Source organism: Cygnus olor, chromosome 19 (genome assembly GCF_009769625.2).
Source record: "Cygnus olor isolate bCygOlo1 chromosome 19, bCygOlo1.pri.v2, whole genome shotgun sequence".
NCBI classification, from domain to species: Eukaryota; Metazoa; Chordata; class Aves; order Anseriformes; family Anatidae; genus Cygnus; species Cygnus olor.
In genome coordinates this window covers 2057787-2082715 of record NC_049187.1, presented here as the reverse complement: position 1 = coordinate 2082715, position 24929 = coordinate 2057787, and the positions used below count along the sequence as shown (strand labels likewise).

The following is a 24929-nucleotide window of genomic DNA, read 5'->3' as shown; positions in this document are numbered from 1 at the left end:
ACTCACCCCAACTCACTCCCACCCTGATGGAAATTGAAAGACCCCAAACTGGGATTTTCCCACTTTTCCTCTCATCAAGCCCTGCTCTGAACCAAGCAAGGATGGATTTTGACCAGGTCCATGCTGTCCTCCAAGCTCCAAGTGCAGGCAAGGGGTAATTTTGGCACGGGGTGAGCCTCTCCACCTCCAGATACGTGCTTTCTCTGGTACCGGCTGGATACCAGCACAGCCAAGCCATGTCCCTTCTCTGCACATTACCTGGGCTGGCTGGGGCAGCTCCGTGCCCAGCAGGTTTTGGAGGATGCCCTCCAACCGCAGGTGACCAGGAGATAACGCCTTGCAACACCGACTGACTGCGATGAGCCAGAGATTTGCTCAAGATCGCAGCAAAACCCAACTGCAGAGGCAGCGATTCATCACCAGCCTCACGTGAGTGAGTCAGCCTCAGTGAGGGCCCCGGCTCCCACTCCTCACGCTGGGGGTGGTTTGCAGGAAGCTTCTGTAGATGGTTTTGGGGCTTATTCCCAGCTTCAGGGACACACAGGCACTTGTTTCAGTAAGGTTGCTCCCAACAGGACGCAGAGCTTTTGCAAAGTCCCCAGGGCCCCTGCAAAGCCGCTGGCTCCTCCAGCCCTGGTGCCTGGAACAAATCCCAACCACCCTCCTTCAGCAGCTTTTTTTTTTTTTTTTTTTTTTAAATTTTCCTTTTTAATCCTACGGCAGTGACTTTAGGCTAAAGGGAAAGAAACTGGAGGAAAAAGGCAGACATGGCACTCGCACAGCCTCAGAAAGCTGAGGTGACAGGGTCTGGTCTCCAGCAGAACACAGGGAGTTGCAAGTTGCCGACACGGGGAACACGTAGTGGGACCGAGCCTGGTCTATAGCTGAACATGAGCTGGGGTCTCGCCCAGATCCCAGCTTTTTCTGCAGGGATGGGACCACCGCTGCCCTGTAAAAAACATCCCCAGCATACATAACCATGTTTTATTTTTATTATTATTATTTTTAAACCATCAGCATTCTTTTTAGCAAAACCAAACCTCAAGGCTTACCAAAACCCCCATAACAATGAAGTGCTCTGAGCACAGCCGTCAAACAAGCACATTAACCCTCTATACCCCACTTTAGTTATGATCAACAGCAAGCAACGCACCCAAGCACAAGGGTGAGTAGCACCCGCAGCCTCCTCGCCCAGCTGCCTTCCCAGCCCGTATCCTGTTTGGCAACCCAAATTTACAGCCTTACACAGATGCAAAGCTTTTTCACTTCCCTTGCCGCTTGTGCCGAGCCTTTGCTGATGTCAGCCCCTGCACTCACAGCAGTGTGACTTGGTTTGCCAGGGTCGGGGGGGGGGGGGGGGGGGGGGGACGGGACACACGGACGGACTTCAAGAGAAAACAGGAGCAGGTATTTAGTTGCTGGTTTTGGTGGTGGTGTTGACCCCAAAATGGTGCTTTTCTCTGCAGAAGTAACGTTATCTATTTGCAACCGCATGATTTCAGGAGCTGGATTTTTTTTTTCCCGTAAAGTTAATTAAGCACTTTAAAGGCAATTCTTGCAGCCTGTAGGATTTGGCCTTAGATACACAGAACCTTGAGGAGGTGCCCTGTAGTGCTCTGAGGCCATTAGTGCAGCAGGGGAGAAATTTCTTTGGCAAAAGCTTTATTTTTTTCTTTTTACCACTGAAGGCCACCTCACTGCAGCCCTTTGCACAAACACGTTGCTTTTGGCAAAAGTTGGCTTTGAATTAGCCCGGAGCAAAGCAACCTGGTGTGCATGAGTGCTTTGGGCTTGTGGGTGTTGAACCTGCCCAGGCTGCAGCTCGCTTCTTGTGGGGTGCCCGCCCTGCCCAATTTAAAACAAACATGCCAACCCTACAAACTCCCTTGTTCTAGGGGAAGAGGCTCACTAAGAACTTTATTTTGGCCTGGTTCAGCCTATTTTACAAGCAGTTGTGTTTGAAAGGCGTTTCTGTTGTTCCCTAGCAAAGCGTCTCCATCCACGTTGGCTTTATTCCCACCAGGAGATGCTGCTGGTGCAGGTTTGCTTTGCTGCAATAGCAGCGCTTGGCCCGGAGCTCCCTGCCCCCTTGGGTGCCCATCCTATGCCTTCAGCCCAAACTTCACCTGATCACTATGAAGCCCAAAGCGAAGCTTATTCCATCACCCAAACCTTGGGAGCATTGCCCAGCATCACCCAAGGGCACGCTGGTGACGCAGCCATCAGTTGCCGCCTGCCCTTCGGGACTTCTGCTGCTGGAGCACACGACACAAGTTATGGTGCCCGTGCACTTACCCCAACCTGGCTGATTAGCAGCATGTTGCATTTCCAACTGCAAGGGAGCAGAGCAGGCAGCATCACTGCTCCCTCTCCTCGTGTGGTGCCTGCCCGGCCATAGCGGGGCTCTGCAGTGAATCACTCCTCAATTCCACCTCCAGCTGCTGGCTCAGTAATTGCTCCTGGCTCACAAACACCAAAGACAAACGGTCCGGGACCAGCCAGGCTCTGTAACAGGCTGCGTGCCTCCAAGCCTAATTACTGGTGTCATTTTGTGCTGTGCATGCGTTCAAGCTGCTGCTGAAATGGGTGCTGCCTTCTCGTGCTCGGTCTAAAGCTACAGGGCCACAAGGCATCAGGATAAGTCACCAAGAAACTTCAAACCCTCCATGTCCTTCTCTGCCCCTTGCAGCCAGACCCCACCACTACTCCCTGCCCCCTCTGCTAATGACCCCATGGAGCAGCCCCTGGGGAGCTCGGCCATGCTGCTGCACCAGGAGCGGCCCATCTCCTTCTGCATCCTCCCTGCCCCAGACCTGGGGACGTCCCAAATCATCTTCAAGGGCTTTGGCCCCATCCTGCCTTGAACACATCCATCCCCTTCCAGCTCCCCTGCCCTCCCTGCACCGCTTGTGAAGGAGAAGCGCAGGGCACCAGTGTCAGTCCCCAGGGTACCGCCAGCTGAGCCCCACCAGCACCCCCCACAACCCTCCCCACACCGCCACCTCTGCAAAAAGCCAAAATAACACCACATGCAGTCCTTACCAAGCTGAGCCCAAGGCTAGCACCATGACAGCTGAGTCCTGCAGCCCTTCATAGCCCCAGGCACCATCAGGATCCCTGCTCCCTCTCCCCAGCTTTGTGCCCTCGGGCAGCACCTCTCACCCCCAGCTGTGGGACATGATCGCCCTCATCCCACACCTGCCCCAGCTGCCTGAGGTTTGCTGCAGCCTTCAGGAGTGGGGGATGTTGGGGAAGGGTGCTGGGTGGCTGGGACTTGATGATCTGGGGGGCTAAAACACAGAGCATTGGGACTTTTGGAAGCTCCACTGTTGATTCTTCATCACTAGAAGGAACAAAGAATGGGTGGATGGATGGAGCTGCATGTGGATGGACAGATGGATGGAAGGATGGAAGGAAGGAAGGATGGATGGATGGATGGAGCTGCGTGTGTGGGTTTGTGGCCCCAAACTCAAGCCTTACTCCTTGTTTCTGGGGTGTTCCCACATCCTTTTTTCCTCCTCCTGTGTGAACCCTGTGAATTCAGCTCTTCACTTCAACCCCCCCCCCAGCTGTCCATCCTCAGGACAGGTGGCAACCCTCAGCAGTCAGGCAGGGAGGGAAGCCGAGACACAGCACACTGGGGTCTCGCAGCTGGCTGGAGGAGGTGTGTGGTTTTGTTTTTTTCTCCTTGAAAATAGGAGCCTGCCTCCAGTCTCGCACACCGCTGTTCTCCTTCCTCTGCTTTCCTTTCCTGCTGCCCTGAGCTGTGTTTTCCCACCCGTGTGGGTGCAGGAGCAGGGTTGAGATTGCACTGACGAGGGATGCCCTTGCCTGATCCTCAGTGCAGGCAAGCAGCCACACACCTGCCCCACAACCCAGGCTTCTCCGTGCTGATGCTCAGAGGGGACATCCCTGCGTTCCAGGGACCTGTGGGCACTGACGGTGGCACTGATAGTTTTGACTAATCCTTTTTAGCTGGACTGGGTTTGGAAAGGCTTCACAATGAGGAGAAAATAAATGTTGTCTTCTTCTAGGTGCCGCCAGCGAGCATTCCTTTCCCAGCAGGTGTGGATCTGGGTGGGTTTTGTCTTAGTTCTGGTGAGGTCTCCCCAGCCTGGTGGACACCACGAGCCAGCTCGGTGTGCGGCTGGGCAGCGGGACAGGATTCAGTGAATGGCTTTTGTTAACCAGAAATGGTGCCAGGGACATCTAAAGGCCACTCTCCACACAAATCCCTCTTGTAAACATTTCTTCCACATAAGCACCCGTTGGCGATCAGCCCCAAAGTGCTCAGAGCCCTCTCACCAGGACCACAGCTTTGGGCCCAGCTTTGTTTGTGTTGGAAGCAGCAGAAGGCACTGCAAAGCTCCCTGTTTGCAGGGCTCGAGGGACACACAGCATTTAAGTCTCTTGCCCCTGGCTCCATGCAATCACCCCCAATGCCCAGTCTGCAGATTTTCCATTTTCTGTTTTGTGTTCAGAAATAAACTTGAAAAAGCACCTCATTCCCTCCTGGAATGCCCCAAATTAGTGATGAGAGCAGAGGCTGCAACCCCTGCAACTGTTCTAAAGCTGATTTAGTGATTTGCAGCTCCAGCTCTTGGTTTCTGAGCTGCTGGAAGAGGAAGCAAGCTTTCACAACAGCACCAAGCCAAGACAGCATCCAGTAAATGCCGTGGCGGGGATGAGCTGGGCTTTGGCATGGTGTGTTCATCCAGGCTGTGGTTGTGTGTTATCATCTCACAAACAGGAAGCCTGCTTGCAAGTCAACTACTAAAAATGTGGGGAAGCGGCCATCGGCGCTGCCGGGTGAGCAGGTTCTGGCAGCGCTGGTTGCCCACGCGCCAGCTCGGAGCTGCTGGGCTCCTAACGCAATGCAGGCAGCATGTCCCAGCCCCGTGTGGCAGGCGAGGCCAAGGGCTTTCCCCAGCCCACGTCAGCAGTGTCCTTCCTCCCACTGTGCCTGCTGGGATGGCGCAGGAGGGCTCCCACGTCACGGGAACACCTCACTGTGGCTCGTCGTGGGCTGGCACCGTTTAACGTGCTGATGGGCTGGTATCCCCCCAGGGGAGGGAGGGGTTGATGGAAAACTGGGGAGTCTGCGGAATGAAGTGTTTGCACCTAAAGTGACTGCCTTCTGCTGAAAACTTCGCTGCTTGGCTCTCCAGGGCAGAGCCCATCTGTAGCAACCCCGCTCACATGCACACAATTTGCTGCTGCAGCACCATGCAGTGCAAACCTCAGTGCAATGTGCCATACAACACACCATATAATGTGAAACCATGCAATCAAACTGCAATGCAAACCTCAGCACCACGCTGAGCACCGCGCTTTGCAAAGACTGACACATGGTTTGGGTTTGGTGTCAGCTGGGAAGAAACCACTGGTTTAATCCAGAGGTTAAACTCAGCTGCACTGTGGAAAGGCACCATCCACCCATGCTCCAAGACATTTCTGTGGTTTTTAGTGCTTTAGCAAACTCCTCACCCACTTTGCTGTGCTGCTCAGTGAGCTTAAATACAAAAAGATAAACTAAAAGCTGGTGGATCTGCATGGGACCAGGATCTCTACGCCTCCAGGTTGTACAGAGGGACTTGGTGCCATGGTGGTTTTCTGGGCTTGGGTTCACCAGGGCTTGTCCAGAAGACCATCATGCTCTACAGAAAATCAGCAGTGGTGCTCCAGTCAGCCTTTTGTTCTTGTGCCCACCTCTTACCCTTGAGTGCAAGGACTCCAAAGCTGTGCTGAGCACAGGAAGGTTGTTTGGAGGATGCGGGATGCTGAAACAAGACCGCCTCCAGCAGGCTCCAGGCCTGAGCTCAGCTAAAAGCCACCACAGAACTGCCTGCGGCTGTTCGCTAAATGGTCGGAAGGATTTGGGAGACCAGTAATAGGATTACAGAGCCTGCTCCTTTGGTCACCACTGTTCACATGAGCTCGGTCAGTAACTGAACCCTTTACACTGTTCATCCTGGCCCAGTGATGCTCTGCCATGTGCACAGGGAGTAGGACCTGATAGCTCTTCCCTGCCTTAAAAAAAAACAAAAACAAAACAATACAACAAAAAACCATGATTGTTAATAATGAGCTGCTTCCGTGCACGTTTAACAAATGGCCTTATGAGACGTTCATGCTGGGGCCAGTCTGCAAAGACAGGGCTACAGCAGGCCACTCAGCCGGGCCTGCAAAGACTGGGCCAGGCAGGGCCGCAGCCTTCACCCAGGGCCACATCCCAACCTGGACACGGGCGTTCATTGCTGGTCACAGTCTGTCACACTCCTGCTGGGCTTTGGTTCCCCTCTCCCCTTCAGCCCAGCGACAGAGAGTTGGTGGAAGGAAACCCCCATTTGCTGCCCCCCAGCCCCTGGCCACATTTCAGGGGTGAACCAGAGCTCAGAGCTGGGGGAACCAACATGAGCTTAGACTGGAGTGAAGGAGATGGCATCAAGATCCTGAAACCTGAAAGTGGTAGAGGTCAATTGTCTGAAACCATCATCATCTTCACCTTTGCTCAAAGCTAGAAACAAACGGTGTCTGCCTTGCGAACCAGGTGCCTGGTGCAGCATCTGGGTGAGGCTTCAGATCCAGTAAAGGTGCAGCTATCAAGCAGTGATAACCTACATTTAACTAAGTAATAGTGTGGTTGTGCGCCTCATAAGTGCACGAGCTCATCTCAGAAAGGTGTAAGAATCACCTTAAAACATCAAAAGCTTAAAGGCAGTCTCCTTATAACAAGTGAATAGGGACCATGATCCCAAAAGATTCCTTAAGATCAAACACGTCTGAAACAGACACAGTACTCGAGAACAGGACACAATACTCTAGGCCACACCTGGAGTGCTGGGTCCAGCTCTGGGCCCCGCAGTACAAGAAAGACCTGGACATGCTGGAAGGAGCCCAGCAGGGGGCCATCACGATGTGGAAGGGCCTGGAGCCCCTCTACTGCAAGGGGAGGCTGAGAGCTGGGACTGCTCGGCCTGGAGAAGCGGAGGCTCAGGGGGGATCTCATCAACATCTATAAATACCTGAAGGAAGGTGCAACAAAGAGGGAGCCAGGCTCTTTTCCATGGTGCCAAGTGCCAGGACAAGCATCATAGACTATCCCAAGTTGGAAGGGACCCACAAGGATTGTCGAGTCCAACTCCAAGAGGCACTGGGCAGAAACTGGAACACAAGAGATTCCCCTGGTCATCAGGGAGCATTTATTCACTGTGCAGGTGATGGAGCACTGTCACAGGTTGCTCAGAGAGGTTGTGGAGTCCCCTTCTTGGAGATCTTCTAAAGGCACCTGGATGTGGTCCTGGGCACCCTGCTCGGGATGGCCGTGCTGGAGGAGGGGTTGGACCAGAGGGACCCAGTCATGCTGTGATTATGTGAAATGGGATGCTTTCACTGCAGTTACCAAATACTAGCAGCTCAAACCCAGAAAAGAGGATTTGTGGTCGTGCTTAGGATAGAGTTGGGTTTTTAAATGTAGGATGAGATACAGTCACATGCAAGACTGCAGATACATTTTGGTGCACAAGCATTGGCCGTAGCTGTACTTGCCTGAACAGCTGCTGGTTTTCAAGCCAGCTGTCCTGTCTGAATTACTGACTGCCAGTTCATTAAGAGTATGAAGGTGAATGTTGACCTGGAAAGCATTTTGCAGCAAAATTATTCAAGCTATGCTCCCTGGTGGAACAAAAAGGGATTATCCTGATGTGGTTCCTCCGCATCACTTGCTCACCTGGGTTTTGAATATGAGTCTTCAGCTTTCTGTTGGCCACTTTGGCAAATGCTGTGATCGGGGACAGGGACAGCCACCCTTTCCACAGACACATACAAATGCCTCCTCATTTACGTATCAGCTCAACACAAAAATATTTCCTCCTTCAAGCAGGAGCCCGAAACCAAGCTGCTGCTCGCTGCCACCCACATGCCCATGCAAGGCAGGACTATGAAGCTTACCTGGATGTTGCAATAGGACCCATCCAAGAGCAGCATTACTAACAGTAAGGAACAACACCTTCCGTCTGATCATGCAAGGGATTGACTGTCATTATAGTCACAAATCAAATTAAGCTGCACAACTCCCTCCTGGAAGGCAGGCAGGCAGGGATTAGCCATAGGATTAATTAGGAGAGAGAAGCAAAGTTAGAAAATGAGTCTCCTGGTCACTTCTGGGTGTCCTTGGTAGCAGTTTCCAGGATGACTGCATTATTTATTGGGTTCTGCAGGCAGTCAGCTGGCCACAGCTCCGCTGATGGAGCAGAAGGGAAGGAGCAGGCATGGAAGCAGATCCAACAGCTGAGACATCCAAATCCAACCTGAAGTGGGGTACTGGGAACCAAAACGTTGATGAAAATTCCAGCCACAGCCCAGTTCCTCTTAGGTGATGAGGTCTTGCTCCCTGTTGTCCTATCAGCAGCAGACATTACACCATCTTCCAGGAAATCCAGACAAAATCGAGATCTCTGTGCCTGGCTTTGCTCATACAGAAAGTAAACTGTGGGCATGATCTGCGGCTGTAGGTTTTCAGTTGAAAGGGGCAAGAGAGAAAAAGGAAGGGCAATTAGATGCATTTTAGAGATGGAGAAGTGAAATTTGGATCCAGTATCATGCTCACAAAGTGTATAGCAAAGCCTAAAAATAAACCCTGAACATTCAAGCCATTGCCTTATACCCAGCTAGCCTCTCCTCTCTCTGCCTCCTTCTTTGCCATGGTTTGCCACCTATAACACAAAAACGTGCTCAAGTGTGCAGCTCTGTTTATTCAGCACAATTCTGCTTGGCTGGGTCTGTTTATACGGAGAGGTGAATTGAGCCAGGGCACAGGGAAGGGCTGGAGCACATGACCCTAGGGGAAGTGACGTTACAGCTCTGCCCACTCTTTTAAATGCTATTTTTGCACCTCGCTTTCCATTATGAGTTTGGAGCTGCGGCAGTCAGAGCCTCCAACACTCTCACATCCTCCGGTGTGAAACCCGGTTTAAAAGAAGCCCGCTCCCCCACAAAATTATATACATTTTAAAAGTTATACTGTATTTCTAATCTGCAGAAACCCTGAGCAGCCCAGGAACTGCCGGCTCCTCCACCTCGGTTGACCCAGCACCCAGCTCAGCAGTTCTGCCCCCATGAGCTCAAGCTCTTCCACTCCCTCTGCTCCTGCAGCAGAGAGCAGCCACTTCCCACCACCCCGAGGGAGAAGCCACTGCCCTGGGGCTGCCACGCTCCCAGAGCACAGGCACCCATCTGCATGGTGCGATGGAAGAAGGAGAAGACCATGAAGCACAGTTCTCTGCCGCAAGGTAAAGGTGCAAAGGATGAGAGCAGCCACAGGGCTGGGGACCGGCCAGGCAACATGCCCAAACAGGACAAGCACGGCCTTTGCATTCAGGCTCCAGGTTTCTGCACCCTTTACCCAACACTTTTGTTCTCCCTGGCTGCCGCTCAGAGGGGGGTGAAGCAAGTTCCTCGCAGGCTTTCAGCCCAGTCTTTGTGGGACAAGGGCAGGCTGATGAGAGGGGCGCACACAATCCTGTTCCTGAAGACCTTCCAACAGACTGAGTCCAGATTTCCTACCAGGCTGATGAAGCACCTTTCCCCATCCACACACCTCCCACCTGTACCCCTTATCCATGGCTCAATATCTGCCACTTTGTCCTTCCATCTGGAAAGAGCAGATGCATGGGTAAGGGGGAGCCTGGTCCCAGCCCAGCGGTGCATGGGGCTGGGGAGATGCTGGTGCCCAAGGGTGCCTGGACAGGGGGCATTCTGTGGGTGCTGGGACCTGCACTCTCCTCAGCTCCGCGCTCACGTAGACCCTCCTCCCCAAAAAAGCACAAAAACATTCACAGTCAGGAATTCACAACAGTTTTCACTGGACTTTCTCCTGATTTATGACTTGAGGTGTAAATTCTCTCCCTATTCCCCCCTTGTACCCAGTAGGGCTTGGCTCTTTCAGCACTCTCAAGAAACTCATGTACGAGAGGTCCAGCCACCTGGGGTACAGCCAGGAGTTGTGCATAGTCAGAGCTTCCTTACAGCCCAGGGAGCCCCTGCCTGCAGGAACAACCCCTTGGTGTCACTGGGGGAACACAGAGAAACCCCCAGGTCCTGCAATGTTGCCAGGCTGAACTGCTGCTGGTAGCTCTGGGGACCTGGGACAGAAAAAAGGAGGGAGAAGCTCAGGGTTCAGTTCTTCAGCATCTGCCCTCGGGTGGCTCCCAGCTCCCTGCCACACTCACTTGGTGCCCCAGTGTTTGCGGAAGGAGTCAGCAAAGCTCTTCTTAAACTTGTCATTGGCAAACACATAGATCAGGGGATCCAGGCAGGTGTTTGCCATGGTGAAGACCCAGCTGATGTAGTAGGCAACTTCCACTTGGTGCAGGAGCTTGCAAGACATGTCGTAGTACTTCACAATGACGCCTATGGTCCTGCAGACGTGCAGAGGACCGAAGCAGATGGCAAAAATCACTAGAGACACCGTTATCATCTGCAGAGACCTGTTCTTCATCTTCTTACCTCTGGAACTTCTCTTGGCTGCTTTAGCAATGGCAGCTCCCAGCAGAGCACCGCAGGTCAAGGAAACAGCAAAGGGCAGGAGGAAAGAGAACACAACCACAACCATGTTGTAGACTAAGTAAACAGAGGACAAGTCCGACTGGTGAATATTCAGGCATCTTTCTGAGCCATCAATAACCGAAGTTTTAAGGACGAAGAAAAAAGGGAGCCCTTGGACAAAGAGGACGAGCCAGACGAACAAGCACAGCTTTCTCAAGAAGGTTCTCTTCTTCCAGAGGGACTTGCTCTTGTACCGAACAACCACAAAGTACCGGTGGATGCAGATGAGCGTCAGGAAATAGATGCTGCCGTACATGTGGGTGCTGTGCAGGAAGACTTCGAGCTGGCAGAGAAATTGGCCAAATGGCCACTGGTTGCCAAGGCTGAGGTAGGAAATCCGGAGTGGAGCAACAGGGATGACGGCGATGTCTGCCAGGACCAGGCTGAACTGGAGGATCATGCCCGAATCCCACTGCTTGATGTGGAAGCAGAAGACCCAGAAGCTCATGCCATTCAGCAGGATGCAGCCCAGCAGGAGAAGGGTCCCCAGGGCGGGGATGGCAGGGTGCAGCCCCTGGGGCAGGCAGTCCGAGCTGGTGTTCATGAAGGCGAGCAAGGCCAGCAGCTCCTCAGATACCTCCGTGCTGACCTGCAAGGGTTGGGGTGGAAGAGAGAAAGCAGTGAAACCACCCGAGCTCATCTTCTTGCACACGAAGGCTGAGCTGCATCAGAGGCGGGTTTTCAAACACTGTCGCTGAGGCTGAAGATCTGTGGCCAAACAATGACTATTAATTACCACAGGCACCACAGAGGAGACCTGGCAGATGCAAGGGGCCACGTCCTGCTCTTCACAAGCAAGCACGACCTCGTGGTAATCGGACCCGACCCCGCCACACTCAGCTTGGCTTCCTCTGCTTGTGCTGCAAAAGAAAGAGAAAAGGCAACAAAGGAACCACAGGAGCAGCTCACAAGTTCACCGCTACTAACTGCTCACAAGAGAAGATGAAATGAATGATGCTGTTAGTGCCTGGCTCCAAAAGTCTCTGCATTTAAAATCCCTTGCAAGAGCCCAGCATCACCCACACTACAATCATTTAGCAGGTTTTGTTACAGCGCAACTGGCAAGCGGCTGACTGAATTACCCCACCTTCTGCTGCCAGACTTCACCGCCCGGCAGACAGAGCAGCTCCCGCACACCCACCCCGCTCAGCTGCCGCATCCGAAATCCTCGCACCGCCCGCCAAGCACAGCGGGACACCCCAGCGGGTGCAGGGCGCTGCACAACCAGGCACAGGGAGCAGCTCCAGTCTCTGCCTCCAGGAGGGAGGACCATGGGGCTGCTGCTTCTGCTGCTCTCCACCCCGCTGGGTTTGTGCCTTTTAGGTCTCGTTATTTACTGTAAAAGGAGCTTGGGGCTGCCCGATGCCATCCCAGGGCTGCGCTTTCAGCCGATGGCACTCGCCACCGCGGGGTGACCCGCACTGCTGTCCCGCTCCTCAGCAGCAGCGATGGTGGGGCAAGGAGCAGGACCACCACAGCAGTGCAGAGCCTGCTCCTTTTTGGCACGCAGCCTCCGAGCCCATTGGTGTCTCACCAGTAGGAAAACTTTCCCCAGCCGCTTGGGAGCCTCAATCCTTACCTGGATGACCTGAAGTCAGACACTTTTCTTTGCCTAAGTTTAAGCACTTGGCTTTAAAGCCTGGCTGTCTGTGAGCCATTGCTCACGCTGCCTTCAGGGTATGAGCCCACCACTCCTGAGCATCCCCCGGTGCTCAGCGCTGCTCTGGGATGCAGCCCCTGTGCCCAGGGATGGACCACAGGGAGAAATGGGGCGTGAAGGTGTTTTTCACAGCTGATGCATTTTCAGGCAAAGGCACCTTTGGTCTCTCTTGGATTCTGTCGTCCAGAGAAACTTGCGATTAAACCAGACCTTTCTGTTTGCTCAGGACTGGCTGGATGTGGTTGGTGATGGATATGGCCTGAGAGGCTCAGAAAGGGCTGAGAATTAGCTGCCCACAGGGTGCCACTTCCTCACTGCAGCCTTTAACTCTCCTTTTGGTGAAAACAGAAGTTTAAACTCATGGGCTCTATGGGTTAATAACCAGCACTCCCCTGGTTTAGCCAACACCTAAAGACAGTGCCTTCTAATGCAGAAATGTGTATGGCTATTGCAGACACACCTTTGCATTAACAGTTTGCTCACCTCTGTCTTTTTTGCCCTAGAAGTGAAGCTTTCCAAAATTAAGCATTTTTTTTTTTTAAATCAGGTTTTGTTGCTGCTATCATCCACAAGGATTTGCAACCGATCCAGAACACCCAAACCAGGGCTGCCCCATTGCAGAGAGCTGGCGACAAGCAGAGCCTTTCCTTCCTTCCCGGAGCAGAACCATTGCAGCCACAGTGACCAGCCTGGCTCTGGGGGTAGCAAACACCCCTCAGGCTCCTCGGCCTCACTTTCCCTGTGCTAGTGAGGGCTGGGATTGATGCCTGGGTTCACCCTGCCCTCTAGAAAGTGAGTTTACATATATGCAGTAATTGCTTCATGAAAGAAACAGAGCCTCCCTCCTCTGAGTAAGAGGAGAAATTAAAAGCAGTAAGAAGAAAACAACTAAGAATTACTCAAAAAAGAAAAAAAAGAAAGAAAGAAAGAAAAGAAATCAGAATTGACTTAACAAGGAAAGGCAGAATAAAAATGAATTTCCACTTACATTGAAGGTGAATCACACAAGCCATTAACCATACACTTACCTCAAAGACAGCACTAAGGATCAGAGCAGGACCTGGAGAGGAGGAATGCAGAGCAGCACCCAGCCCTGCCTCTCAGCACAGCAGGGATTTTGCTCCTTCTTTATGTACAAAATTCCCCTGGTTTAGCCCGTCACCCAAAGATGAACTCCTGCTGCTCCACCCCAGAGAGCTCTTTGGGGCCAGAGGGGAGCGGTCCCCATGGGTCACACCAGGGCTGGTGGCACCGCGGTACTTGGAACCCTCCCTGCACCCAGCCACCCGGGGATTTCTCTGGCTTGACATGGAGGGGCAGGACTTCTCTGAGCCATTTCAAGGCAAAAGGGAAGTTTCTAAGAAAGCGGTGGTTTGGAGCACAGCCTGCAGCCCACGGAGCCTAATCATAGCAGTGGGACAGCAGCGACCGCAGTCTGAGCTGCACGCGGGGACTTCCACCTGCAGCACTGTGCAGCGCCCCACGAGAAGCCTCGAGCGAGGGCTGCGGCGTGGCTTACAGTAAGTACTTTGTTCGTTTCTTATTTTATTCTTTTTCTTTTAAAGCACAGAACGTGGCCGCGGGGCTGCCTCCGGGCTGGCCCTGGTCTCTGTGGAGCCCACCGCCCCTGAGCTCTTTGCCATCATCAGCTCCCACCGCAGAAGCGCTCCTCGGGCAGGAGCTTCCTCGACACAGCTGCAGAGCAACCTGGATATTTGTGTGAGAAGGAAAAAAAAAAAAAGGGAAAAGAACAAAGCAATGCCTACAACCATCCAAAACAAGACTCTGGATTGCAGGCACGTGTTCCTCTGCAGAAAAGACAAGAAAACAAGCATTTGTGTTACAAGTTCAGCATTCGAAGATGCTTTTAGCTCTACTGAGTCACCGCTTACGCTGCCAGCAGCCACTGCCTGTGCTGGCTCCCAGGCTGCGAAAGCCGTGAAGAGACATGTAAGGGCTGAACGAGAAAGGAGATGATGTAAACAAGATGTATGTAAAAGAGTTTATTGGAAGGAAACAGGAGGGTATTTACAGGGATACATCCAGCATGTGATCAGCAAAGCAAGGCATTCCTGTCCCTTCCCAAGGGTGCGGCCATTTAGACATCTCTGTCCCATTCGGGTCAGCCTGCTCCGTTGAGGCTGGGAGCCCAGCCATGTCCTGCACCACTCCAGGAGTTAAGGTACACACCTCTGCATACTGATCGCTCCCAGCAGATTCCCCCACCCCAGCAGAAGGGCAGGCAGAGCACCCAGCCACGTCCCCCACAGGCTGGGGGCAGGCTGAACGCCAGGAAAGCAAAGCCCCCACCGCCCAGAAATGCTTTCCCACTGTTTCCGCCCCCCCCCCCCCCCCCCCCCAACATCTTCTCTTCGTTTGTTGTTCTGTTCTTTGTGGACGCACCCGTGTGTACTGGGACAGGCAGTGGATGCCTCGGGGATAGCCACAGTGTCCCAGAGTTGAGGCACATCTTTGCAAGTTTATCCTTTGGGATGTGCAGAAAGCGGGTTCCTTGCTACTTCTAGCTCCTTTCTCAAAAAAATCTCAGAACTGAAGACAAACTCCACCTCACAAGGCCAGAACTTCATCTCCTGTAGGAGCAGAGGTCTGCATCCAAGCTACTTTCCAGCTTGCCCGGGCATCTCAGGAGCAGGGTGCCTCCAGCTTCCTCCTGCTCGGGCTCCGGGTGCCCCACTCAGGCACAGATCTCTGCCCTCGCCCAGGCGCCTCCTGCAAGCCTCAGCAAATGCAGCCCCCACCGCAGGAGCGCCTCGCACACAGCCGGGAAGCAGACGGACATGCAAATGCAGCAGGTGGCTACTTCAGCATAAGGAATGCCTGGTTCTGAGTCCCTTCCCTATCTACTTCTGGATAACGCGTCTGCGAGCCTGAGTCAGGCTTATAAATGGTTGGCAACGAGAAAAACAGGCTGTGTTTGAGCCAAACGTTATGTTCAGCAAACAAGGCAGTCAGTTTTGCCCTGAACATTTGCTGTTAGGAGCCTGGTGTCAGAATCCTGCCAGCGCTCAGAGATTCCCAGTTCTGCACACGACTGTAAGCAGGGCGGCAGGACGTGAGGACTGACTCTTGCCTCTAAAATCTAATTTTATGTCTAAATCACAGACTAATAAAAGAGCAATATTGTATTCTTTTGCCATCTATCTGCTCATTAGAAAGTCACTTTTACATTTGCCTCGACTGCTGGGAATGCTGCAAAGAAATCTAATTACAAGGTCATTGCAGCAAATTGCCTTCAGTGGCATAACTCTGAGTCACCAGTTCAGGGTGCTTTCCTTCCTCCAGCCCAGAGCCACCCACTCAACGGTGGTGACGAAAAGCAGAAAGAATGTACAGACCCCCGTGGGTGAGACTTAACAGGGAGCCAGCATTTCCGAAGCAATGAGTGCCATCTCTTTGGGTGCTGCTGTGGAAGCACGTCCCTCTGGGGCTCTGGGGACGGGTCACCAGCGGGACACCAAAGCCTTCCATCACTTTGGGCAATGCTGCTCACCAGCCACGCAGCCCTCGAGTGGGTGAGAGGAGACTGAAACCCTTTGGAGGCTTCCCACGGTTGCCCGAGGAGCAAATTTCATTAATTTCATTCTGCCCCAAAGAAATCTGCTCTCCATCTACCCAGCCCTTTGGGAAGAAGAAAGAAAAGTCACCTCGCTGCGCTGGGTGCAAAAACCTCATCCGGGGCCACTGCTGCTGGCTGGGGGCACCTCCCCAGCCCCTTGCCACGCAGCGCCGGGTCCCTGCGAGGAAGGGGCTCTTTCCTTCTCAGCCACACCAGGCTCAGGGGAAGGAAAAAGCTGCAGGGCGCAGCTCACGGTGCCTACAGGATGCTCTCACACCAGCTGCTGCACGGTGGTCGGTGCGGGCCGCACAAGGGGTGGTGTCTTTGGGCTCGGGAAGCTCTCCCCATGCTCCCCGACAGACCTCGGGGCGTCCTCACGCCTTCCGGATGATCCGTCCCGGTTTCCTCCAGTCCCGGTACCGCTCCCTGCGCACCGAGTGGACCAGTGGCCTGGAGAAGCTGGAGTGGTTCGGTCTGGTGGCGCTGCTGGTGAGGAGAAAAGTGAGACAGCGTCAGAGGCATGGGTCGGAGCCAGGGACATGTCCCCTGCATCTATGCCCGGACCTCAGAGACCAAGGGGTGGCAGCTGCAGGGGTATGCACTGAAATTCCCTGCAAACAGGGGGGCATGGGGGTGATCTCTGGGGCTGGCGAGTAGAAATTTCCCCTCTTTCTAGATCCTGCTCAGCACCGCTCCTCCTGTGATCCCCAATAACTCCCCACCGTGCCCACAAGCAGCAGAGGGGGCTGGTGGAGCCGTGACCCCTTCTGTGGCTGAGGAAAACAGAGCTGGGGAAATACTGTGAGCGGGAGGAAAAAGCTGCTTTACGCCAGAGCTCGTTACTATTCGCCATCCACAAAAGGAGGACGAGCCCTGAAATCCCTGCCTGTGCTGCAAGTGCAGCCAAGAGACAGCTCTGTCGTGTCCTAATTAGCTTGCTGGTTTATAACTTCATTTCCTAATTGGTTTTCAGATTAATTACTTTAAACTAGCAGGCTGGGGAGGTGGCAGGAGGCGAAGCTTCACCTGACAGTGCCGGCCTCCTCTCCCAGGGAGGTCTGGCTTCTGGGGCTGAGCTCTTACAGGAAGGCTTTGGGTGACTTTCTTGGCAACGCCTGCAAATCCTAAAATTCAATAATCCCTGAATCTTGGATGGCACCAGCCCCTTGCTCACGTTGCCCATGGCAGGAGGTGGAAACGAGCAGCGCGAAGGCATTCAGGGCGAGATGCAGCTCTGTGGCTGCCCGCTCTGGGACCCGTCAGCCGAGCTTGCCCAGGCACCGAGCTACACACACTCAGCCCTGTGCAGGTGTGGGCGTGCGGCCACTTTCTGTCCCCTAAACCAACGCAGATGCTGTGGTTTTCTTGGTGCCAGGGCTGCATCAGCTGCCAGCAGACGCCTCTGAGCTGGCTGGCGCTGCCCCTGCCCTGCCGATGGAGCTCTACAGATGTGACAACCATTTCTGAGCACTTCCTAAACCCAAGCCTATACTGAAGAGTGAACGTCTGGCACCAGCTGTGCTCTCTGAGCACTGGGAAACCTGGCCACAAGGGCTCATCACCTGAGAAAGCTTCACCAGGTGCTGCCTCATCGCGGCAGCGTGTAGCAGCCACCACGAGCCCAACCCCTGCACATGCTCTCCCTCCCCTACCGACACTGAGCTGGTTTTAAATCTGTTCAGCCCCTCCCCGGGACAATCTTACCTCCACTAAAAGGATCCCAGCTCATCCCATAATTTCACTTCTCCCCTGCAGAGCTTCTCCTGCTGAGGGTGCAGCCTGTGAAGGCTCTGAGTGACGCACGCAGAGCTGGCGGCTCTGCTTTCCCAGGCTGGCTGGAGTCAGCTAAAGGAGCAAAATGATGCCGTGGCCAGCACCTCTACAAGGACACAGGGTGCCCAGAGATGCCCTTTCCCCAGCTGTGCCACAGCCCAGCCACCAAAGGGACCAGCAGGTGCCTACAGCCTCCCCGCCCACCTTCTGCCCTGTGCTCCAGCACGAGCCCTTGCATCCATCTTGCGGCCACTGCCAAACGTCCTGAGCATCGCCACGAGTCACCGCAGTGACTAGTCCGGGCCAGGTACAACAGGGACAGGCACAAGGGCTGGGCTGGGCTTGGACGGGAAAGGCGGGGACGTGCCCAGGGTGCGGGGCCCTGCGCAAACCCTCCTGCCCAGTCCCAGCTCCCCAGCAGAGGCTGGGTCAGATGCCAGCCCCCAGGGATGTTTTTGTTTCTGGTGGGGTGCCTTGTTCCCTTAGGTTCTCTTCGAAAGCTCCATCCTACGACATTATCCTGCCTGCTGAATGCAGGTTGTTTGGTGGCTGCTGGTAAATAAAATATTCATTAGGTTTTTCCGTATCACATCCGTTTGCTAGCACTGGGTTGCCTCATACCCAGGTGAGTTATTCTCCAATACCTCCCTGTGCCCTTCCCTGAAGCCAGCGAGGCAATCTGTCTCTGTCCTCAGTTATAAGCCAGCCAGCCCATCGCTTTCAAGCTATTTCTCCACTGGAGTTGTCTCCACCCATGGCTGCGTTCCCAGTGCAAATCACGTTATTTGTACAACTGCACAGCACAAGGTGCAGTACAGCTTTGCTGGTCAGGAAATTCAGCCAGCAAATTTATCCCTGAGCTGCAGATGAAGAGTCTGGCATCTCCTGGCTAGTGTCTGCCAGCAGGATCTGGGGACAACCAGGGACGAGCTCGCACCACTGCCTTCCCCTCCGTGGAGGCACCGTCAGCGCGTGCAGCACCCAGCACGCCGGGGCTGTCGCTGCGGCTGGGATGCTGCACGTCACGGGATTAGGATTAACGGTGAGCCGCCAGCTCTGCTCACTGTGCTGCGGCTGCCAGACCGAGAGCAAACTGGGTCACGGGCATCATCTTAGGTCCAAAGCCACAACACGTTGGTGCCATGGCCCGAGACCCAGCAGGAGGTGAATTTTGGATCCCAGGGTGCGAGTCTCTAACCACGCAGTCGACACAGAACTGCCGAGATATTTTTTCTTTATAAGACAGTACTAAGACCATGATTACCCCAAGCATACCATACAATGTTTGCAGAAACATATATGTATTTTAAAGGTTCACAAGGTTTTCCTGTTATGGCCTTATTTCTAAAGCCTATTTTTGTTGTTGGGCAGAAAACAAGAAAGGGATTTGTGTAGTGGGCACAGCCCAGAGGGTGGGAGGAGACGGAGAGATAGTGACATGCACGCTGGTGATTTAGCGAGAAATACTCTGATTACGAAGTCCCTAGAGGTTTGTGTCTCATTGATGAGCATCTTGCCTAAAGTGGTACCCACATTTTAATCTTCAAGGCTTGTTGGTCAGGAACCTGAGTCATGGGGAACATGCTGAGCTGCAGCACATTGCCACAGAAAAACAAATAAAAAATGCCACACAAAAACAAACCTGTACCTGTGTGTCAAACGCACGGCATGCTCAGACAACACAGGCTCAAAAGATTAACGGACCTAATCCTACCTGTGTGCATTGACACACAACAGACAGGCACATGCACACATCTACAGGGAGCAAGGTAGGCACACAAAAGGCAAGCTTCCCCACCAGAACATACCCGCTTCAGGACCGAGCCGTTCACCCTTCGAAAACACAACAGCAGCAACTCACCTAGAAGACCAAACCGGACCCGCCTGCTTCTTCGGCTTGGCTATCTGCTTTTGGTACTCCATCCAGCCACTCACCAGCTCATGAAGGATCATCACGTAGAGAAGGAAAATAAGAATCCTGGGATCCATTCGTGGCACTTCGGGATCTGCTTCATTGGGTACAGGTGACATCTGATCCAGGGGGGCCAGCTGGAGGGGCGCCGCTCCTTCTGGCCGGGCTCTCGGAACCGGCGAGGGCTGGAGGCAGGAGCGGGTGGCTGCCGAGGAGCAGCCTCACGGCCGGGTTTTGTGCAGAGGCAATTAATGCCGTAACGATCTCCCGGGGGGGACGAGAGGCTGGTGCCTCTTGCGCAAAGCGGCATCAACACAGCTGCAGAGGCTACGGATGCCTCCTTTAACGGGGTGGATCACATCTCCTGGGACTCCATCCCTTTTGTCTGCCTCTCACTCGTGCTTTGTCTGCATTACTCCGCAGCCATCGGCTTCCTTCACGTTCATGGCAGGAGCAGCCCGGCTCCAGCGGCGTTGATTGGCTGCGGCGGGGGCGAGTTGGCTGCCGTGCCCGCAAGCCGGGAGCGGGAGCGCTGGCTGGCTGCGAGGAATACATTAAAACCAGTCAATGACTGGGGAATCTCCGAGCCGTCTCTTCCCAGCAGCTCAGGATTTTGGTCTGCAGTGAGCCAATGTTGTTTTGCAGCGTTACGGAGTGTTTTGCAGCGTTACGGAGTGTTTTGCAGCATTACGGAGTGTTTTGCAGCGTTACGGAGTGTTTTGCAGCGTTACGGAGTGTTTTGCAGCTGAGAAATCTTTTCTGCTTGCTTTTCTCGCAATCTTGTTTTATTCTCCTTGTTATTAGCCCTCGCTTAAATCTTTAGCTGCTATTCCCACTGTAGTAAAACCCTCGGGGTGTTCCTGATGGGCAGAAAAACCCTGCAGCCACAGCTCCCAGCCTTTTCCACACCAGAGCTCCTCTCCCAGCCCCTGGATCTCTTCCCGCCTGGCAGTGTAGGATCGTGTTCAGCTGAGGTGCCTGTGACACCAGGGCCCCAGGGCCTCTCCATTTCTGCCGCACAGAGCCCCAGGACACCACGCAATACACACACCTGGTATTTCCAGCAAGGCAAAATCATAGCTCAGTCTTGTTCAGACACTTGTCTATAAGGAAGGGGAAAAAAAAAGAAAAAATAAGCCCTTTTTTTCATCATTTAAAATCAAGCCGTATCAATACTTGCCTTGTATTTCCAAGTGCACCTTACACAAAATTTACATTATTCCAGTGGAATCGTTCCACGGGAGAAACAGTAAGCCCTCAGCAATTAGTCCACTACCAGGATTACCTGGAAGCAAGAAGGCAGGTCGAGCACCCTGCCTTTGCTCGGTGGGGCTGTGCCAGACGAGGGGCAAACGCAGTGGCCCCTGAGATCTGCGCAGCACCTGCAAGAGTGCACGCGCCTCTGGGCTTGTGCTGGCCGTGGTGTGGGGTCTGGCACTGTGGACAGCACAATCTGTCGAGAAGCACGACAGCCACATCGCACCCAGCCTCGCAACAAACTCACCATGAGGAAGTTTCTTCTCTGCTAACGGATTGCCTTACCCTTGGGCCTAGCACTCAAGGCAGGATGTTTCTCTCAGAAACTTTTGCCCTTTGGTATACAGCTGCAGACAGGTGCACAGAAACCACGGATTATGATAGTTTTAAGTATGCCAAGACAAATATAATGCGCAGCAGGGGATGCTAATTACACTGTGTGTCTGCACGTGAAACAAGCCCAGGGGCAGTAACAACATCCCAGCCAAATGCGTGCCTCAAAGTATCATGTGGCATTTCTTCAGCTAACGAACGCTGTTTCATTTACGAGTTCAGAAGTGCTGAGTAACTCCAGATTCAGAGGAGAAGCACTCCTGGATGGGAGCGAGCGAGTGAATGAAACACGCGAGGGCTGGAGGTGTTGTAGCAGCTCCGAAAACGGGAATGCTTGAGGTTCTCTGTGACAGGGTGGCGGAGCCGCATCCCTATAGCAACAGAGAGAGTTGCCAGGCTGCAGGAGATGGGTTCTGATGTATGGCACAAGTCATACAGTGAGGGGTTTTAGACAACACTGATATTTTATACATATGCAATTTTTAATGAACAAAGGCAACGTGACTCCTTTGTTCCAGGGTAGAGCAGCGTTTTACATGAAATTCAAGAGAAATTACGGGGGAAAGACTGGCAGGATAGCACATTACAACTTACTCCTAGTTTTGTATTAGGTGCTCCTACTTATGAATACAAAATTGTAAAAAAAAAAAAAAAAAAAAACTTCTTGTTGCTGTATATTACACCTTGATTGACTAATGCTCATTTAATACTACTGAAAATCCCAGCAGACTTTAGACTTAAATGCCTTGCTTCTGCTCTTTTGCCATCCTCTATATTCAGGCAAATGCTGCCTACGTCTGAAATTCTTCTTAAGGCTTTAAAAAGTTACCTGAGCTTTACCATACAATTTTAGTCTCCAGTTAAAAATGTCACCAATTCAGTCAATGATACGCAAAGCAGAAAGCCAATAACCCCCGAGTTATTGCCAGAGCCCACAGCTCTTATTAAGGCATTTTTTTGTTTGTTTCCAGACAGCTTAGTGACTTGTCAAAAGCTCCAAGTTCTTCTCAAAGGAGTCAAAAAAAGTTACGGTGAAAAATACTTGCTATGAGCAATCTGATCAACTCTACCGAAAATCAAGGTTACCCTTATACCAAAGAAATGTGCCAGGAAATTTGAAATATTTTCTGCTTTGGTCTGCTGCACCCCGCCACTAGGAGCGGCGAGTTAATGTTTGCTGAGGGATTATGCGTGGGACTGGGTGTGAATTCCCATTGCTAAACACACCAGGGAGCGTGCAGAGGGAAGCGCCACGCCTGACTGAAGTGTGCCAGTGCCAATTCGGGTTGGTGTTTTCAGAAATCTGCTGCAGCCGTGGGGGAGCTGACAGGGCCCGGCTGCTCTCCTGGAGGCAGAGGCACCGTGCCCCAGGCCGGGGGGCGGTGCACAGCCCCATGGCCACCTTCCCGCTGCCCCAGCCTGAGCTGCGGTTCAGGCCAAGGGCCCAGCCTTCTGGAAGCACCTGCATGAGTACGGCTTCCAGTCATGCCAGTAGCCCCCAAGCAGAGGTCTAGAAGCAGCTCGCAAGCATGCTGGGGACTCCTAAGGGTATGAAGCAAATATTAACTGGGCTGTTGCACACATTGGTAGTCAGCTTTACGAAACAAGCATGGCAATAAAGCATGGATACAAGGCTACCACGTAACAGACACCTGCATGCTGAAACACACCTTACCTGCAGAACACAGCCTTGATTTGCTTGAGTTGTCCACTGTTCTGCAAATATTTTTAATTAAGAGCCAGCACCCCTCAGATCCATCATCCCTCTTCATCTCCTGCTGTTTCCAGACAACTCTGTACAAAAATGACAAGTAGGTCAAATATGGATAAAGGCTGTGTGAAAGAACTGGCACAGAAGAAGATTTCTCCAAGGCTGGAAGCAGGGCAGAGGGAATAGCAGCGAGCCTGGACTCAGGCATGCTCAGAATAACTGAAGGAAATGAGGAGCAGGCTCTGGGACACGGTGCGACGTGCCCAGGTTTTGGTGGGACAGAAATCCATACCGAGGTCAGTGCTTTCAGCTCATGGTTTAAGCAGCCAGCAAACAAACTGTGACATAGCTGAGCCACTAGTGCACTGATGAAATCTGATGCTCCAGCAGCAGAAGCAGCCGCACACCAAGGCCTGTGATTCCTTTGTGAAAGCATGATGGAAATGAGGCCAGGCTCCTTTGTCCGAGACACCTGACCCAGCTAGTTGGGCTGGAAGAAAAATCCAGGGTACCTGAGCCACCTGCAAGCAGCACAAAGCATCTCCACTGGCCCCACTGTTCCCATTCTTATGGGCCAAGGGACTGACGAACAGGGCTGTGTCACTCTGGGCCTGCTCAGGGCCTATTTCCCTCTTTGTTGGATGACAGTTTGGGCCTCTTTAGCACTAAAGAGATTTTTAAAAGAGAATTGGTAGATGTCAGTATTTACATTCATTACAGCCCCGGGCACACTGCAACACCTGAAGATCACTGCAACATCCACAGATCACCTTCCTTCAGCTTCTTGGAAGCACTCATCACCCCATTTCTCCACGTGGGAGGTGGCACAACTGACTAACGACCTGGAAAACCCACCCTTCCTAAAGTTCACAGAATTCACGCAGTCTCTAAACTGCATCACAGAAAGGCAGCAATTATTGTTTTGGGGCAGTAAATCCAGTTAACACAATAGTCAAGGACTGGAAACACTGAACTTCCCTCAGACAGACCAAACGGAAAGATCAGGACAAACAGCTCCTACAACGAGTTGTGGGGTTCTGGTCCAGAACTCCTGTGGGGTGCAGAAGACACAGTGATCCCCGCAGCTAGCAGTCAGAGCTGACTGGTGGAAGTACCACATTTCGGTATAGTGCACGTAAAAGTGGATCTCAGGTCTTCAAATATCCCAGACAGCACGCTATTAGCGACAGCGTTGCTTCCTGCACCTCTGTACAAAGCCCATGAATGCGGTGGTGCTGGGAGAGGTGAGATGGAAAACAGATTCCCTTCTCTGCCCTTTGGCCTCTCCTCAAGGAACCTGTTTGTAGGAAGTCCTTTGTAATTTTATGATTGCTCACCAGAGATTAAACAGAACATGGTGCCCATTTGGAGTGGGCCATGGGCTGGTAACAGATCTGGCCGTGACCTACGGAATCGGATGCTTTGCTGTTGCTCCACTGGCGTTGTTTTGTGAGTCACCAATGACGCAGGCCCAGTGACCCTGACATCTTGAATGAGCCTTCAAGAGCAATTCGGGGGAATAAACTTCACCTGCCTCTGGCTCCCCCCTTTCTCAAGCACATGCAGAGTTTCCTTCCTGAGCTCAGAGGACATCCAACAGATTTGGAAGCAGAGGGTGAAGTGGAAATACAACTGGCCACAGAGCCAGGAGAGAGCAGAACCCAGCCTTCACAAGTGGGTAGGCAACAGGATTCTCAGTTACAATGGAAAAACAAGCACTGCACGATTTGTCAGCACCTTCCACAGCACTAATCAAAGGCAAAGAATCTGCTCTGAGACAGATTTCTTCTGAGGATTTTTAATTGCTCCTACCTATACAAGTGCTTGAAAAATGGGAATACAAAACTTGTGTTCTTAGTCACCAGATTGCTTTGTATACTAATGACTCATCACCAGGATTCTAATCAACATTTCATCACTTTCTAACTCTGTTAACCCTGATCAGCCAACAGAGCTTTAGCACAGCAACTTGATGCTACAGGAAAGAAAAACAAAACAAAACACAAAATGCCGAAATAATTGCCTCCCGGGTTCTGGACTTTTTTCTCTGACAACACCACGGGAACCAGAAAGCGATTAGTTTGACTCAGGCTGGATATAT

At 52.7% G+C, this 24929-nt stretch overlaps 1 protein-coding gene and 1 long non-coding RNA gene across 3 annotated transcripts; both read right to left on the bottom strand.

The window, feature by feature from the left end:
• Positions 1-697: 697 nt before the first annotated feature.
• LOC121057562 lies at positions 698-3128 on the bottom strand. The gene is made up of 2 exons (XR_005813844.1): positions 3043-3128; positions 698-2614 (listed from the first exon to the last, which is right to left on the bottom strand). It is a non-coding gene; the product is annotated as an uncharacterized LOC121057562 (long non-coding RNA).
• A 5996-nt stretch (positions 3129-9124) lies between these two features.
• LOC121057576 (P2Y purinoceptor 2-like) lies at positions 9125-24396 on the bottom strand. 2 transcript variants are annotated; one of them, XM_040531970.1, is made up of 3 exons: positions 22793-24396; positions 19477-20067; positions 9125-16325 (listed from the first exon to the last, which is right to left on the bottom strand). In XM_040531970.1, the coding sequence occupies exon 3, from the start codon at positions 11243-11245 to the stop codon at positions 10226-10228; it is 1020 nt and encodes a 339-aa protein (XP_040387904.1). In that variant the 5' UTR covers positions 11246-16325; positions 19477-20067; positions 22793-24396; the 3' UTR covers positions 9125-10225. The 2 variants fall into 2 exon arrangements, with proteins under 2 accessions (XP_040387904.1, XP_040387902.1); XM_040531968.1 differs by having other exon boundaries at positions 9125-16328; positions 22793-24395.
• Between the last annotated feature and the right edge of the window lie 533 nt (positions 24397-24929).

Bases quoted from the DNA above. Each gene is read 5' to 3' on its own strand.
- LOC121057576 (XM_040531970.1), bottom strand. From the start codon at position 11,245: ATGAGCTCGGGTGGTTTCACTGCTTTCTCTCTTCCACCCCAACCCTTG.